Here is a 17,154-nt window from a genome sequence, read left to right as displayed (position 1 = left end):
ATGGAGAAAAACTGCCTAGAAGTTTTCACATGGAAGTCTTAGCCTGCCCTGGGCGAGACTCCCAGAGCGGTGTGAGCGGGATTCTTGAGGGATAGAGAAATGTCAGGAAAAGTTCAGGAACTTGGAAACCAAGGCCCAGGAAGGGGGGCGCTGAGCTTGGGAGGCTGGAGGGATGGGTGTCCCCTCCGCCCCACCTCCACACTCGTCGTTCAGCGGGCGAGGGGCTGGCCTGGGCCCTCTGGCTCGCAGCCTCTCCCGAGCCTCTAGGGGTGGCTCGGCCGGGTGTCCCCTATTTGGCCGCTCGGCAGGGCCGGGGCGGGGCGGCGGGCGTGGGGGTGGGAGTGCCGGGGGAAGATGAGGGCAGTGTGGACGGCGGAGGGGTGGGGACCCGGGTGGGCTGCGCCCTCCCCGCGACCCATTCCCACCCGCCGAAAGCAGACACTGTCAGCGGAATCACTCCCCTTTCGGGAGGAGGGAGGGGGAAAGGTGTCTAGCCCCTTTCTGCTTAAAAAAGCAGAGGGAGATCGCGGGCAGCTCTGCGGCCGGCCGCTGCCTTCCCGTGCCTGACCATGTCCCCCCCGCATCTCCCTGCTCGGCCACAGGCGAGGACTTGACTTCTGGAGCTGAGGGCTAGAACTTTTTGGACTATTCTTCTCCACAGCAACTGAATCATGCCATGTGCCTGGAGGAGCTGGCTTGCAAACCTTTCCGTGGTGGCTCAGCTCCTTAACTTTGGGGCGCTTTGCCATGAGGGGCCACCCCAGCCGGACCTGCTGCGCTTCCCGGACCGGAGGCAAGGTTAGTGGGTTTTCTTTATCTGCTTTTGAAACCGCGGTAGTAAGACATGTGGAACTTTCTCCCCTTTCCCTTCCCCCACCGGCAGAACTCACTCTGCAAAGCCCAAAGCTGTTTGGCTGAGTTGTAAGGAAATCTGGGCTGGGAGCTCAGAAGGAGGCTTTCTCAGAATTCAGTGTGTAAGGTGGGGATTCCTCCATTCTCACTGAAAGGTGAGCACCTCTCTCTCTCCTGCAGGGATGACACTGCAGTCTTCGAAAGACCCAAGAGGTAGCTGGTAACCTCTCTCTCTTTTGTCTCCTGTTTGAATGTTGCATTGTTTCAACCTCCTATTTTTCAGACCCTGATCATGGAAAATGATTATTTTTTTAAAAGTCCCAACTGGCTACTGGCAGTCATTGCAGTGTTTCTAGTTAGTTTGAAACTTTTGGTCAGGAAAGGGGAAATGTGATTCTGCTCCCCTACTGAGCTGGCTTGGCTGTGTTTGGGTTTCCTGGAAAGATTTAGGGTTGTGTTTTTAAAATAACCGTCCTTTGGTTGGGGGGGGGGACATTTACCCCCGTAGGGACTCACTTTTTCTGTCCTACCTCATTGATCACAGCTGGTTGCTTCTCTTTCTGAATTTAATGAAACCCATAATGTCGCAGAAAGCACTGGAGGACTTGTGGTGGACAATTTGTTATTATTAGGATGATTATTATTCTTTTAAGCCTAACACCCTGAGCAGAGTGATACAGTTTTCTCTGCTTTTTATTAGACTGGGAAAGGTCAGAGACACTTTCCTGTTGGGTGGGAGGGTTTGTGCCCTTGGGGGAAACAGGCATAGCCACAGTAATGGCCCACACAGCGGTCTGTGTATCAGCCAATGACCAGTGACAGCAGGCTTATGGGCGCAGGTACCATCCCCGCTATTCAGATGAGGAAGCTGAAGCCTTGGGGAGTTTATGAGTCCAGTTAACGATGGAGCAAGGTTTTGAGCTTAGGTAGTCAGACTCTTACCATCATGCAACATACCCCCATTGTGGGAATGAATAGGGATCACACGTGCATGCGCGCACACACACACACACACACACACCACTGAGTTAACATCAAGTCCTGTATTTGCTGACTGTGCTTAAGTCTCTGAAAGTGTCCTCCATCCCTTTAATTCCCACCAAGGCCACTCAGGTGACAGACATCACCAACTTGCCCTTGTTTAGGATTTCTAGACAGAGTTGGGGTTTTCTGCCCATGTTGCAAAATTCAGACACAGCTGGAGAACTCCTCTGCCTGGCTTGGGGAGCTATCAGAAGCAAGTCCCTCCCTTTGCTTTACTTGGAAGCTGGAGCAGGCTAACACTGGGGTTAGATGTCCATCAGCCAGCACTCCCTTGTGTAAACGTTCCAGATACAATCTCCCACCCTCAAGTTTAAAATAGCAGCGCTTGTTGTTCTTTGAAAAACAGTCCCTTTGTGAAAAGTCTCTCTTCTGGGGCAGCACAAACAAAGCCTGCAAGCACTTCCCAGGGCATTTGGAGATGATTTGGTTCAAAGACACACATTCTCCTGGGTTGGTTTGTAGCTCTGCTTGCTCTTCATCTTTTTTGTAAGGCTGTTCAGCTTGGCGTGAAGCAGACACCACTAGGCTTTGCTTTTTCCTCTCTGGAAAGTGAGATATTTTCCCTGGGCACCTTTAAGGCTCTGTGCTGAGAGTATTCAATATTCTAAAATAGTTGCAAAAGGCTCTACATTTATTTATGATGCACTTTTATTTATGTTTAAAAAAATTTCAATTTTTAAAAGACTTTTCATGAATCTTAATTAATTTACTAATGGATTTACAAGTAATCCATATTTGGTGCAAAGGAGAAAGTTCTAAGCCAACTTCCATTTAGAAGTGAAGGTGGTTGGGAAGACAGGGAGGGGTGCATGAGGGCATAGTAGTAAATAATGACATTCTAAGGAAGAGGATGGCCTGGGTTTTCCCTCCTGCCTGCAGCTTCACAATTAGCCAATCTCCTTAGACTTTGATTTCCTTTCAGACCATATTTTTGAATTGCACCCAAATTCTGAACATTTAAACTTGCAAATTACTTAAGTATCATCTCATCATCCATTTTATTTTTATGCATGAGGAACAGGAGGTCTAGGCGTCAGTTTGGTAGTTGACATATAGAATTCATTGAGTATCTACTGTTACTTCACAGGGTCCCCCAGTTGGAGACAGGTTTAGATTCTATACATCTTCTAGTTCTAGGGGCTGGGGCCAGTCAACTTCTCGTCCCCCAAAGAAGTACAGAGGTAAATCCAATTTTTTTCGCCTAGGCCTATATACAGGCAGATTGGACTAATTCTGCCCAGTATTCTTTCCACATTGCCCACTTGTGATGTAAGAATGTGTTAGGAGAATTTTTTTTTTTTTTGCAGTTTTTTTTTTGTCCAGGGCTGGGTTTGAACTCACCACCTCCAGTATATGGGACCAGTGTCCCACCCTTTTGGGCCACAGGCGCCACACAAGTTATGAGATTTTTAAAAGACTTTATCAACAAGATTATGTTGCCTCCGTGAAAAGCCTTTTCTGTGTCTCTTGAGGCGACTGTGTGGTTTTTCTTATTGATTTCATTAATGTACTGTTTTCTAAAATTATTTTCCTGTATTGAGTTAGACTGGCAATCCTGGTAATAAATCCCATTTCGGATAAAAAAAAAAAAAAAGAATGTGTTATGACTTCCATGAGATTTCTTGGTTCACAATCAAGTATCAGAACAACGGGAAACGCTAACCTTGCACACAACTCTTGTATACTGCCTCCCTCTCCAGCCCCTTAGGTTTGTTTACCTCTGTACTGTTTACAGGACACGGGCAATTTCCATAATCCCTTTTGCTCTTGACAACTCCAGGAAACCAATAGGATAGGCACCTTATCCTGTGTTAGAGACGTGCTCCTGTCTTGAAACACTGCCTCCCAGAGTAAGCAGTGTTTCAAGGCTGATTTTATATTTACTTATGCTGTTTGTAGACGAATTCTGCAGGGAGGAATTGATTTCAGATACTTTCTGAATGTGAGAAGAGACTTCGCAAATTCCATAGTTTGTGTTAATTATAATAAGCTATATGGTCAGCGGGTTAGTTATCAAAGGGTTGGTGAATAAACCCAACCTTCTGTGGTATATTTTGCAACTCTGATGGGTTCAGCATAATGCTTCACAAATTTTCAATGTGTGTAAATTTCTATAATAAAAATACAGTCGTCAAAAATTAAAAAAATATAGTTGTTGTTTACAGAGATCTTACACAGAAGATAATTATGAAAAAAACTCCTCTATTATAGGAATTTCATTACCTTATTTTATTTATTTATTTATTTGAGATGGAGCCTTACTTTGTTGCTCTCTGTAGGGTGCCATGGTGTCATAGGTCACAGCAACCTCAAACTCTTGGGTTCAAGCAATTCCCTTGCCTCAGCCTCTTGAGTAGCTGGGACCATAGGTGTTCACCACAACGCCCACCTATTTTTAGGTGATGGAGTCTTGCTGATGCATGGGCTGGCCTTGAACTCCTGAGCTCAAGCAATCCACCCACTTCAGCCTCACAAAGTGCTAGGATCACAAGCGTGAGCCACTGCACCCAGCTCTTATTACTTTTTTTAGGAAGAAGTCTTAGAAATTCATTTGCTCTCTAAGATAGGAATAAATGTAAAGATAGTGGAGATTATGACCACTTTGGCAGCATATATGCTAACACTGGAGAGATACTGAGAAGACTAGCTTGGCCCCTGCCTGCTCAAGGGGGACATGCAAATTTATGCAGAGTTCCATAAAGGAAAAGAATAGGTTTAACCTAAGCTTTTTAAAAATTGACAGGTAAATAGTCTCTTACTTCTCTCTTTCTAAGCAGAGGGTAAGACATTTTCAAAAGCATGTATGCCAACAGGTTCCCCTCAAAGTTTCTTGAAGTATCATTGAAACTTGTCACCTAAGGTTTGAAGTCCAATTTTAAACAGAGCTGTTAATTCATTTCTACAAACCCACGTGGAGGTTGTGATGTCATTTCCGTGTGTCTCAGCCACCCCCCCCAGCCATGTTGACAACCCACCTTGACCTCTGCTGCTTGCTGAGTAGAACCAGGAGAGGCAGTGAGGGCAGAGTGTAGAAGTGTAGTGTCTGGGGTTAGATTGCCCAGTCACAGATCCGCACTGTTAATTAATTGTTGCTTTACGGAGACAGGAGTGGATACTAAGCCTTGGGACATGGTTCATTACCCCTCACTAGAGAAAAGTGGGGATCAGACCAGACCAAGTTGGTGTACTCCTAAAATGACACTTGACCATAGAAAGGGTGAAAATTAGGAGCTAATGCCATTTCTTAACACCCATTTCTCATCCCTGTCATGTCCCCTTTGAGTTTTGCTTTCCATTGGTCAAGGTTGAAGCTAACTAATCAGCCAAACTAAACATTGCGAGGAAGCCAAGGTGAGTATGGGTTTCCTCTGACTCTGGGAGGCTACACGTTTATGTCCACAGTAATTCCTAGTAGCCAGGTTTCTCTCTATAATGCCAATAGTACTAGTGTTTAGCTGATGAATGTTGTTTGTTAAATAGTATTTGAAATCTATTAAATATGTTAATACTTTAAAGCCTCCCAAGCATCCCAGGAGGTCGATATTATTATTATTATGTCCATTGTCTAGAAGAGGTGGCTGCAGTTGGGATGCCCACATATACCACTCTCTTTAAGTGACCTCCTGTTTCCATCCACACCTGTGGGCTGCCTTGGCTGGCTTCCTCTTGCAATCAAATCAGGGAAGTCAGTCTTGTCCCCTTTACTTTGACCTACATAGAGGCAATTATTTTTCTTTTCTTTTTTTTTTTTAAATTAAATCATACCTGTGTACATTAATACTATCATAGGGTACAGAGTGCTGTTTCTATATACAGTTTGAAATACTTTCATACAACTGGTTAACATAGCCTTCATGTCATTTTCTTAGTTATTGTGTTAAAGGCAGTTATTAACTCTATTTATTGCTGAGCAAATTGAGGCACAGAGAAGTCCAGCAGTTCTTTTCTGGTCACTTTCATCCCTAAGGACAATGTTCTTGTAATTCCTCTAACTGTCTTATCCTCTCTGCCAAGGTCAATTCCTCTTCCTTACGTACATGAAGTACTAAAGTGGCTGAGAACATGATTTTGAAATAGGAAGTCCAGGTTTTTAATCCAAGTAGCTTTGTATAAGATTGCATGTGACTTCTTAAACTCGGTTTCCTTTTCTATAAAATGGGGATAACTTATGGTACCTGGCTCAGAACAAGACCTTCCTAAATGGTTACTGTGATTATTGTCATTAAATTATTGTCCAGCCAACTTAGCTTGGCTTTCTTAAAAATCCTTTAGATCAAAAGCAACTGGGTCACACTGTGTTCGATTTGTTTGCTCTTTTATTCTTTTGCCAGTAGGTGCAAGGGCTTAGGCAAGGTTTAGTCTTTCATTTTATACTTTCACAAATCATGTTTAAATCTTTGAGGTGTATTTTCAGAGGCAGTCCTTATAAGGAGTATTTTAAGCTCATGAATTTGTGGGAAAATATGTATTGTCTCTGAATAAATTGAAATAACTTCTCGACCAAGTTCACCTCTTATGCACTGTTCCCAATGCAGTTCTAACTCAGATCTGGGGTTATTGCTCCTCTTTGCTGGGCAGCCCAGGTGGCCACATGCTATAGAAGGAATACCTCGCTCGCCATTTAGGGCCGCTTCTCCCCCCGGCCTGCTTTTTCTTACCTCCTGCTAATACTCCCATTGGTCTGTGACTCCAGACTCATCTTGCTATTGCTTGAGAGGACCCAAATTTGACTGTCCTCTTGGGTCAGTCATGGAGTGCCCCCTCCAAGGTTAAGTCTGCCTCTGGGATGCAGCCAGCGGTGATGGGCACAGTCATCAGGGTGTAGCGATCAGAGCTGACAGTATCAGAAAGCACCCCCTTAAGTTGTGGGACACCCACATCTCTTGCTTATCTTCTCGACTGAGTATTCTGTACAGACCTCTCAGAAGACAGAACAGACCCCCTTGCATCCAATTCTTTTTACCTACTTATCGTTTTCAAACACTTTTTCATTCCATTTGTTAAATTGACACATAATAATTGTACATATTTGTGGGATACATAGTGATGTGTTGATATATATAATGTATAATGATCAGATCAGCGTAATTAGCATGTTGTTATCTCTTATTATTTGTGTTGGGAATATTCAACACTTGTTTACCTTTAATTGGGAAAAAACAGCATAGGAAATATACATTTCAAAAGAAAACAGCCATACTCCTACTCTCACCACTGTAACAATTTTCACTTTTACACATTCTATCAAAAGCTTTGTTTATATGGGTATATACTTAGATCTCCATGTTGCAATTACAACGGCGACATTATTATACATTTATTACCCCTTCATTATTAGATCCTATTTTTCCACATTTCTGCATAATTGTTATGATTATTAAGTATACTAATATGTGATGTTGATGTATCACATGAGATAAATTGTCCATTTAGAGAAATTGTTTTAAATTTAAGATAGATTTTAAAACTGCACTTACTGAATTTATGACAGTTGTATCGTGGGTATAACAAACAAGGCATTTTCAGCATCTCAGTCTTGTTTGCGAGGTTGTAGATCAGTAAACCCAGAAGAGTCTAACATTTTATTCAGAGTTCAGTGTTTATGAAAATCGTAGCTGCTTTTAGTTTGTGTTCCTCCATATGACTTTTTAGAAAAATAGTATGTTAGAAAACATGCTCTGCTTACTTGTTTGTTTCTTATGTTCTGATAGAGACCAAAGAGACTTGCCTAGGTCACAGGCTGTTAAAATGGAATTTTTCTTTTTGTCTCAGTTTCTAAGTCTGAGGGGGAAGAAAAGTTAATTTCTGGCTGTACTTAAAGAGAAATTTCAGATCATGCCTGTGGGACTTGCTAAGAGGTGATGTGATTCTAATCCCTTCACCCCCCTGGTCTGTAGGTGAGGAGAGGCTTAAAGGTAAATGTAAAGATGTAGAGAGGAGAGATTTCTTCAGCAGAGATTAGGGTGCTGGGCATTCTCCTGACTGTCCCCTCAACTCAAGGCAAGTGAATGGGCCTCCAGAGTTTGGACACTTTGGTGTGAGTTTGGGGAGTCCGTCAACTAGCATTTCAGCCTTAAAATACCAATAGCAAAAGATTAGCTGGAATGGCATTTGGTGACAGAGCCAACCAACAGCACCAGGCTGCTAAGAGTAGCCCCATTTCCCTGATGTTGGGGAGTGGGATGGGGCTCAGGGTTATATCCTGAGAGCCAGATTTGGGCCCCATGTAGGGGAACCAGATGTGGCTCATCTTGAAGGGATGCCACAGAGGATCCCCTGTAGGGGTGAGGTGGTCTCAGGAAACGGTGGAGGGAGGCAGGGCTGAGGGTGGCCATTGGGAGAGGAATTGCCCACAGTGACGGACCTGAAAGGGCCCATCCCCAGGGACAGAGCTTCCTTGAGAAAAGGGGTCAGCATCTGGATGTTGACCTCCTGTGGGGCACTGTTGCCAGATGTCAGCTATGCCCAGTTGAATAAGACATTTTTGCTCCTAACTCCCTTCCTTTCTCCAAACACAGAGGAGCCAGAGGCATCTCTGTGACTAGCAGAGAAGAGGAGCAGCAGGAGGGCCCTACTACTGGAGCCAACTACATCGGCCTCACACACCTGTCATTTCTCTCTGCGGTTAGAACAGGTCTTGGAAGATATTCCCATGCTGGACTGGCCCAGACATTTCTTGGAGAGTGAGTGGGCACCAGAGAGGTCTGAATCAGTCACACTCCTCAGTTCATGGCACAACAGCATCAATAATTTGTTCCACCCCCTCTTTTTTGTTTTATATATTTATGTTCATTTTTTTTTGTTCCCACTCCTCACTCCCGTTTTTCCCAGTGGAAAACCATTTTAATGTATTCCACGTGTTTCTTGTTCACGTGTGTTCTGGCAAAATTAGCACCACATTGTTTGTGAGTGTGTGCATTTTCCGTTAATGTAAATCGCTCAGTAATAACTTGTTTCTTATTTTTCATTGAACATTATGTTTAAGATGTGTTCTTGTTGTTCTGTGGTGCGCCCTGCCTAATTGCTGTAGTTTGAAGTGAGGGGTCTGGATTTTTTATGCCTAAAAATGAAGACAGTTTATTAGTACCTGAGAGTGAAAAGTCTGTGCTCTGCCCCATAATTCATCCAAGGCAGAGAAGAATGATTCCACAAAGTATGTTTGGAACTCATTGCCTGGATTGAAAAAAAAAAAGCTTTTCTTGTAACTATATCCTATGGAGTCCTGTTCTTTTAATAAACCATCTATAGATATAGTCACTGATACATCAGCACATGTGAATTGAGCACCTGTGGTGTGCAAGATTCTGGTCTCCAAAGGATTTAAAGATAAATAGTATGTGTCATAAACAAAAGGCAATGGGGGGGGTATAGAAAGTAACAGCTTAGGGAAAGAAGAGAGAACTTTAACCAGGGACATTAGGGGAATAAAGAGGAAGGATTTGAGTTGGGACTTTAATGCATAAGCAGGATTTTGATAGAATGCAAAAGATATTCTAGTTAGAGGAATAACAAGAGCAAAGAAAAGCAAGTTAGAAAGTTCAAGGGGTACAGCTGGGGGGTGGCAGGTAGCATGTTGTCTTTCTTTTTCCTTTTGTTTTAGTTTGAAGCAAAATATTACTTTATTTTACCAAATGTGTAGTTAGTGGTCTTTAAGCAGTCAGTAATCCAGAGGATGCCTAATTCCTTGCTAGGTAGGTCCTTTGTTATTTTCACATATCAAAACAAGGAGGTGGTTGTGGGAATTTAAAATTGGGTAAGTCAAATATGGGGGCTCTCAGGTGTGGAAAAAACAAGTGTTGAGTTTTTAAAGTGGCAGTTTTCATATTTTGAGCCAATACTTCAAATGTTTATATGTTCCCTTATCATTTTATTTTGCATATTTTGTGAACGTTTAAAAAACCCAGTTCCTTTAAGCGTGTTTGCTACATTATAGAACATGCTTATGCTATAATTGGCATAAGGGTTATTAGTGTGAGTATGGTAGATTTTTCTGTGGTTTTGTTTTTTCCATTTAACTTAAGTTTACTGGAAGTTCCTGTGGTGTTTAAGTGCCTAATGACCAACAGTGAAGTTCTGTGATTTGTACTAATGAACTATAGACATGAAAGGTCTTGTTCATCATGTGGATCTTGGCCCTCTCCTTACAGTATTCCTCATGAATTAATTGTCACCTATATTTGTCTCTTATGTCACCGAAGAGTGTGAGTTATTCTGTGAATTTAACCTAAGCAGTACCTCTGTGTTGGAAAGGATTGTTAAACTTCAAGTCAATAGGATTTTTTAATAATACAACCTTTTTGGAAGGAAGTATGGAGAATCCTCAAAGAACTCAAATTAGACCTCCCATTTGATCCTGCAATCCCATTACTAGGCATCTACCCAGAAGAAAAAACATTTCTTTTCATCATAAAGATGCTTACACTAAACTGTTTATCACTGCTCAATTTACAATTACCAAAATGTGGAAATAGCCTAAATGCTCACTGACCCAGGAATGGATTAACAAGCTGTGGTATGGGTATACCATGGACTACTATTCAGCCATTAAAAAGACGGAGACTTTATGTCTTTTGTATTGACCTGGATGGAGGTGGAACACATTCTTCTTAGTAAAGCATCATGAGAATGGAGAAGCAAGAATCTAATATACTCAAGTCTAATATGAAGCCAGTAGATGATGTAATACAAGGGGTGGAGTAGGGGAATGAGGGGCTGGGGAGAGGGGAGGTGGGTGGGGGATCATGGGTCACAGTGTATGGCACACCTCTTGAGGGTGGGACACAATTATAAGAGGGAATTTGCCTAACAAATGCAATTAGTGTAACCTAATTCTTGGTTCCCTCAATGAATCTCAAACAATAAAAAAATAAATAAGATAAAAAATAAAAAGCTGGAATCTGAATTCAAATGAAAGTGGCTTTGCCTTGCTGTGGGCTCAGCTTGCATCTCTCAGTTTTCTTCTGTCTCCTTTTCTTCCAGGGCATTTTGTCAAGGCTCTGCCAGAATACCACGTGGTGACACCTGTCCGAGTCGATGCAGGTGGGCATTTTCTGTCATATGGCGTGGACCATCCTCTTAGGAGCAGCAGGAAGAAGAGAGATTTGGACAGCTCAGAGGACCGGGTGTATTATAGAATTTCTCATGAGGAGAAGGACCTATTTTTTAACTTGACAGTCAATCAGGGATTTCTTTCCAATAGCTACATCGTGGAGAAGAGATATGGGAACCTCTCCCATGTTAAGGTGGTGGCTTCCTCTGCCCCCCACTGCCATCTCAGGGGCACGGTTTTGCAGCGGGGCAGTAGAGTCGGGACGGCAGCCCTCAGTGCCTGCCATGGACTGGTGAGTGCTGGCTCTGCCATCTCCCTCCCCACCCCCTACAGGCCCCTAAGTCTCAGCCTGAAGAGACCTGTTGGAACCAGCAGGTTCACGACACTTTGACATGTGGGCGCTGATGCTGGCCTCAGTTGGGAAGAAAATGTATAATAAAGAGAGGGATTGGTTTAGAAGTACAGAGAGTGAGGGCACTGAGGGTTAGAGGGGCAGGGAGAACTCCAGCCAGGGACACTGAGGTCGGGGTTGGGGGGCAGAAGAGGGTGGGTTTGAGCTGGGTCTTCAGCCTCCAGGCGGCTCTGCGGATATTGCTAACTGGCTGACTAATGTGGTTTGAATTAGGGAAACCTGCATGGGGACTGAGTGCACCTCTTACTAAGAATGATGGTGGCTGCAGACTCCCATAGGGTCATCGAGTGTGCGCACATCATAATCTGACGTCATGTGGGACCTGGGGCTGGGAGTCGGTCCCTGGATACCTCTGTTTTCTCATCTGTAAAGTAGAGGTAATGGTAGTACCTGTCCCATACAGCCATCTAGCAAGCTATGGCCCATAGGCAATTCTGGCCTGCCTCCTGTTTTTATAAACATACTTTTACTAAAAGACAGATAAGCCCATGTGTTTACATATGGTCTAGGGCTCCTTTCCCACTACAGCAGTAGTGGGGATGGGCACTGTACGGCCTGCGACCCTGCAATATGTACTATCTGACTTTTACAGAAATTGTTTGTTGACTCACGTAATAGACTTTTGTGAGGATGTATTAATATGTTAAAAAATCCAAAAAGAGTGTTTAGTAAATAATTTTTTATTTTTTTTGGAAATGAAAGCAACATTTATTAAATAAACAAACGCCAACAAGACTGCTCCATAGACAAAGTAGCACCTGTACAATGTTGGTAAACTCTGTTTATGACTGTCTCTCGTTTATATACCAATTAAGATGTGAAATAGTCACAGTTTTTTTTTTTCAAAGTCTCAAAAAAATAGACAACTAATATTTATAAATAAAAATAGAAAATAATTTCAGAATTATGTTTTGAATCATAAACACTCAATGAATGCTGGCTGCTGTTACTATTGTTATTCTAATATGCCAGACCCCGGAATATGTAGGGTGTGGTGTAATTTATGGACACTGTATCTCCCCCTCCTTCTTTAGCAAATGATAAAGCCTGGAGCTTACTGAACCACCTCATTATGCAAATGAATTTGGGTCCAAGGCTTTCTGCTACTATTTGATAGGTCTCAAGCTTTGCTAAAGCCTATTTTTAAAACACTTAAATCTACATTTTAAAAAGTTTGGTCCCTTTGTTCTGCCCTACTTCTGGCAGCAGCAACAGTGACAGCCTCACTAGCAATGTACAGCAAACAATGCTTAGCGGCTGTGCTGAGATCTGTTGAGGTTTTTCTCAAGCTTGAGCAGGAGGTGGGTGCCAACACTAATGGGGTGTGCCTAGGGGTGACTGCATGGGGAAGATCCCACAGTCTAATATTGGTTTGTGGGGAGACCAGGGTACCAGCACTGGCACTCATGCCAGGGCTGGTTTGCTGAGCAGAACGGCTAGCGGCATTGGCGTTCCTCTGGAAGGCATTTGTTCCAAACTCTCCTGACATTCCTGCCATTACACTAAAAATTTCTGCTTTTTTAAATTTGGGACTCTCTTTATTTTCATCTGTATAGTTTGACTTTGCGGCAATACTGTGAAAACTTTCATGTAAAACACTAGATAGAAATTTAAATTTTCTGAAGGACCTCTGGGGATGAATTGCTTTGTGCAATAAATGGAGAGTCATGTTTTGCCTTTTTCTGTAAATCTGGATTTTCATCTGTAGGTATTTATCATTTCCGCCTCATTAGATCATAACACAAAATTAAGAATGGTGTCCTCTTCTCCTCTTTTCTCTGGCCACATCCCACTTGAACTAGGGGACATTTCCTGTCTCCATGACCTTCCCCTCTGGGCATGATCTGGGTTCACGTTACATCTTTCCTTTACAATGCCAACTCTCATTACTATGACACACCCCTGGCAACCTCAGTGGCACCTGATCCTCTGTAGCCAGAGGAACAGAAGAAAGAACTGCTGACATTCAAAGAGCCCCCTGACAATGAAACATTATTATGCTCATAAGACCCTACAGAGTGTGAGCATGGGTACCTTTCTGTGGTCTGTAGATCTGCAGAATCAAGCTGCAGAATCACCTGGAAGCTCATTAAAGAGACAAATTCATGGGCTCTGCTCTGGACCTGATGCATCCAAATCTCTGGAGGTGGGCAGAAACATGCATGTGTATATGCATTTCAGCAGCTATGATGAGATATAATTCACATACATACAATTCACCCACTTAGAATTTAACAGCTTGAAATATATTTCACAGCTGTGCAACCATTACTATAAATCTCAGAACATCCTCTTTATCCCAAAGAAAAACCTGTACCCCTCAGCAGTTGTCTCCCTTTCTCCTGGGAAGCCACTAATCAACTTTCCGTCTCTATAGATTTGCCCATTTCAAACATTTGTTCTAAGAAGCCCTCTAGGAGATTCTGATGCCCACTGAAGTTTGAGAAGAAGGGACTAGAGCAGTCTGTTCTTAACCCTGTCTTAGCATTAGGTTCACGTGGGGAGATACTCTGCTGTACTCCATGCCCCAGATGTTCTGATTTAATTGGTCTGAGGATAGAGTCCAGGTATCAGCATTTTGAAAGCGCCCCAGGAGTTTCTAAAGTGCAACAGCTGTTGCCAGTGGCCACCAATTAGTGAGAGTGGGTGTTAATTGACCGTATTGGCCAAGATTACTCTAATGTAGGTTGGCCTCAGGTGATTATAACCAGCAGGCAAGGGTGCAACCACTGCTCTAAATTGTCCCTTAATTTCATCTTGTGCTTTTTAAGGGAAATTGCATGCTGTTTAGCATCATGCCAGGCTTGGGACTAGAATACTGGAGTCTTTTCAATTTCAGATGTTCCCGAGGAGCGGTGAGTAGTGTAGCATGATGTGGGCATTTTCAGATTCAGATTTCAGATTCATTGGAAGTACAGGAGAATGACTAGATGATGGAAAATTATCACATCCAAATTGCTGAAGGATTTTGCCAGGAGAAACACTCCACTGGGATTGGGGGGAGCCTCTCGCACGTATTTGGACTGTTAAGGGATGGCTATAAAAAAGGCACCAAAAGTCAAATGAATTTCTTTTCTTCATGTGAGCACTTGGCTGGCTTCAAGTTTATTTGCTCATCTGTCAAAATTTGTTGTTGTCCAAATTTTGACTAGAATGCTGTGATTGAAAAGGATAGTTTCTGGACCTATGTTGACTTCTGACTGACTTCTGAGCATGCGTCTGGGGGTCTGACCTCTGGGATAATTGCTTTTCCTTTCACCCAGGGATGAGCCCACACTCTAATTCACAGGATGGCAGACCTGGGTCATGCTAGCTGTAAGCCCCCTCACCACTGTTAGGGGCAGAGATAGAATTGGGAAACCTTTCCTAGGAAGCAGTCACTTTCATGTGGACTGGGCCCTCTGCCTCTCATCCTGGCAGGTTCTGCGGTTCACACGTGTTCATCTGAATGAGCTGCTGGAGCCTGTGTCCTATTGGAGTTGTCTATAATCTGAGGCTCATTTAGTCTCCAGGCACAGACCTAGATGGTTTCAAATTGAAGATCCTAGAAAACTCACTTATGGGGAAATGTGGGACAGTGTCCTTCCTCCTCTAAAGTGCTCTCATGTGGCTCTCTGGTCCTGGTCCTCTTGGAGGCTCCTCCAGATACAGGCAGCTGTGTCCCCCATATAGCAGCCCTCTTCTGTCATCTGCTATTTCCACTACCCTTCCCCTCTCAATAGTTTCATAAACTTGAAATCATGGAATTTGCTTATTTTAGACAGTTCAGTTGATTTGTTTCATTCTAAAAATTTTTAAACTGTATTTTTTGATGTGTTAGACTCTGAATTCATCCTTGGCAGGAGTGAGAACCCCAGTGGGGGTGACTTTGCTAGAGCCAGGGGCCCTACCAGGCTGGTTCCCGGTGAGTTTACTGTTAGAGCAGTTCCGTTCAGACTTCTAGACTGGGAAGCTAGTGCACGATGTTAGACCCCACACTTGTGCACAACACAAAGTGAGGGTTCTTGTTTTCCTTGGGGCACTCTGCTTCAGAGTCACTGGAGGTACAGGAGCACGGTGTAGTGGCTAAGATGATGGGAAAGGTGGATGCTTACCTCACCTTCATCTGGACTGTGTACCTGGGTCAGAAAACCACAGGTTTTCACAGGGCATTATTTAATTCCTGTTCACCGCAGTTCTTAGGCCAGCCTTTATTATACTTCTTGGCTCTGTCATCAACCTTAGCTTCAATTCCAGCCTGTGCTGGGAAACTAAATTCTAATTCTTAACCTGGACAGCGGGGCATGGATCTCTCAAGGGTCATCCAGCTTCAACTCCCCCTCAATTTTCAGGCCTGAATTCTTCCTTTCTCATTTGGCACATTGAGGTTTCCTTTCTTGTTTTGAACTCAAATATGGATTAAGCCTTTGAAAGAGGTATTATATTTTCTTAGCATCTTTTTTTTTAAGTTAAACTTTTTACTTTGAGGCAGATGTAGATTTATATACAGTTGTAAGAACTAATATAAAGAAGTATTCGTAGTACTTTTTACCCAGTTTCCTCTGATGGCACCATCTTGCAAAATTACTGTACAGTATCACGGCTAGGATTTAGACATCAGTGTGGTCAAGATGACACATTTCTGTACAAGAATCTCTCGTGTTGTCCTTTTATAACCATCACTATTTCTCTCCTGCCCCATCACCTCCTTATGTTTACATTTTGCATTTAAGTACATGATCCATTTCAAGTTAATTTTTGTATGAGACTCAGAGTCCTCCCTCCCTCCCTTCTTTCCTTCCTCCCTGCCTATGGATATCTAGTTGGTCTGCACCATTTGTTGAAGGACTATTTTTCTTTTATTAAATTGCTTTTGCAAAAATCAGTGGAACATATTTTTGTTAATCTATTTCTGAATTTTAGGTTCTGTTCCATCGATAGGACAGTTTTCATTATAATAGCTGTATAATTAGTCTTTAAATGTGGTAGACTAATTCCTTACATTTTAGTCTCCTTTTTCAAAATTGTTCTCATGATTCTAGTTCTCTGATTTTTCTATATGAGAATATTCTTGTCTACATAAAGCTTGTTGGCATTTTGAAAGAAATTATATTAAACTTATATATTAATTTGGGAATAATAGACGTCTTTGCTATGCTTAGTCTTTTGATGCATACATATGGCACGCATCTTGATTTATTTAGATCTTTCTTCCTTTAATCAGTGTTGTGTAGTTTTTAGCATACTAGCCCTATATGTGTTTTGTTAGATTATACCTAAGTATTTCATTTTAAAGCAGCTGTGTTTTAAATTTCCATATTCACATGCTTATTGCTGGTGTATAAAGTTAATTTTTGTATGTTTATTTTGTACGATATGAGTTTTGTGGACTCACTTATTAGCTCTAAGATAGCTTTGTTGATGGATTCCTTGGAATTTCCTCTGTGTATATTGATGTCATTAGCAAATGGGGCAGTTTTATTTCTTCCTTTCTGATCTTATGCCTTTTAATTTCTTTTCCTTGCCTTACTTATTGCATCATCTAGAATTTTGAATGCTATATTGAATAAGAATGGTAGGAGCAGATTTCTCTTACCTTATTCCCAATCTTAGAGAGAAAACATTTAGACCTTCATAACTGGTATAATATCACCTATCAGTTTTATTTTATTTTTATAGATTCTCTCCATCAAGTAGAGGAAGTTTTCCAAGAGGTTTTTTTTCTTTTTAAATTACAAATGGGTATTGAATTTTATCAAATGTTTTTCTGCATGAGTTGATAGGATGAATTTTCTTTCGCTTGTTAATATGATAAATT

At 42.3% G+C, this 17,154-nt stretch overlaps 1 protein-coding gene across 1 annotated transcript in view; it reads left to right on the top strand.

Moving 5' to 3' along the window:
• The first annotated feature begins 359 nt into the window (after positions 1-359).
• ADAMTS12 (ADAM metallopeptidase with thrombospondin type 1 motif 12) overlaps positions 360-17,154 on the top strand; it is a 315,003-nt gene continuing 298,208 nt past the window's right edge. The window contains exons 1-2 of the mRNA XM_003792927.3: positions 360-798; positions 10,876-11,237. Coding sequence (XP_003792975.1) covers positions 672-798; positions 10,876-11,237 — 489 coding nt within the window. The 5' untranslated portion in view covers positions 360-671. The remainder of the gene's footprint in view (positions 799-10,875; positions 11,238-17,154) is intronic.

The sequence above is a fragment of the Otolemur garnettii genome, unplaced genomic scaffold (genome assembly GCF_000181295.1).
Source record: "Otolemur garnettii isolate 467f Iridium unplaced genomic scaffold, OtoGar3 scaffold00063, whole genome shotgun sequence".
NCBI lineage: Eukaryota > Metazoa > Chordata > Mammalia > Primates > Galagidae > Otolemur > Otolemur garnettii.
Note: the sequence above shows the minus strand (reverse complement) of the source record. Positions and strands in the feature narration are given on the sequence as shown.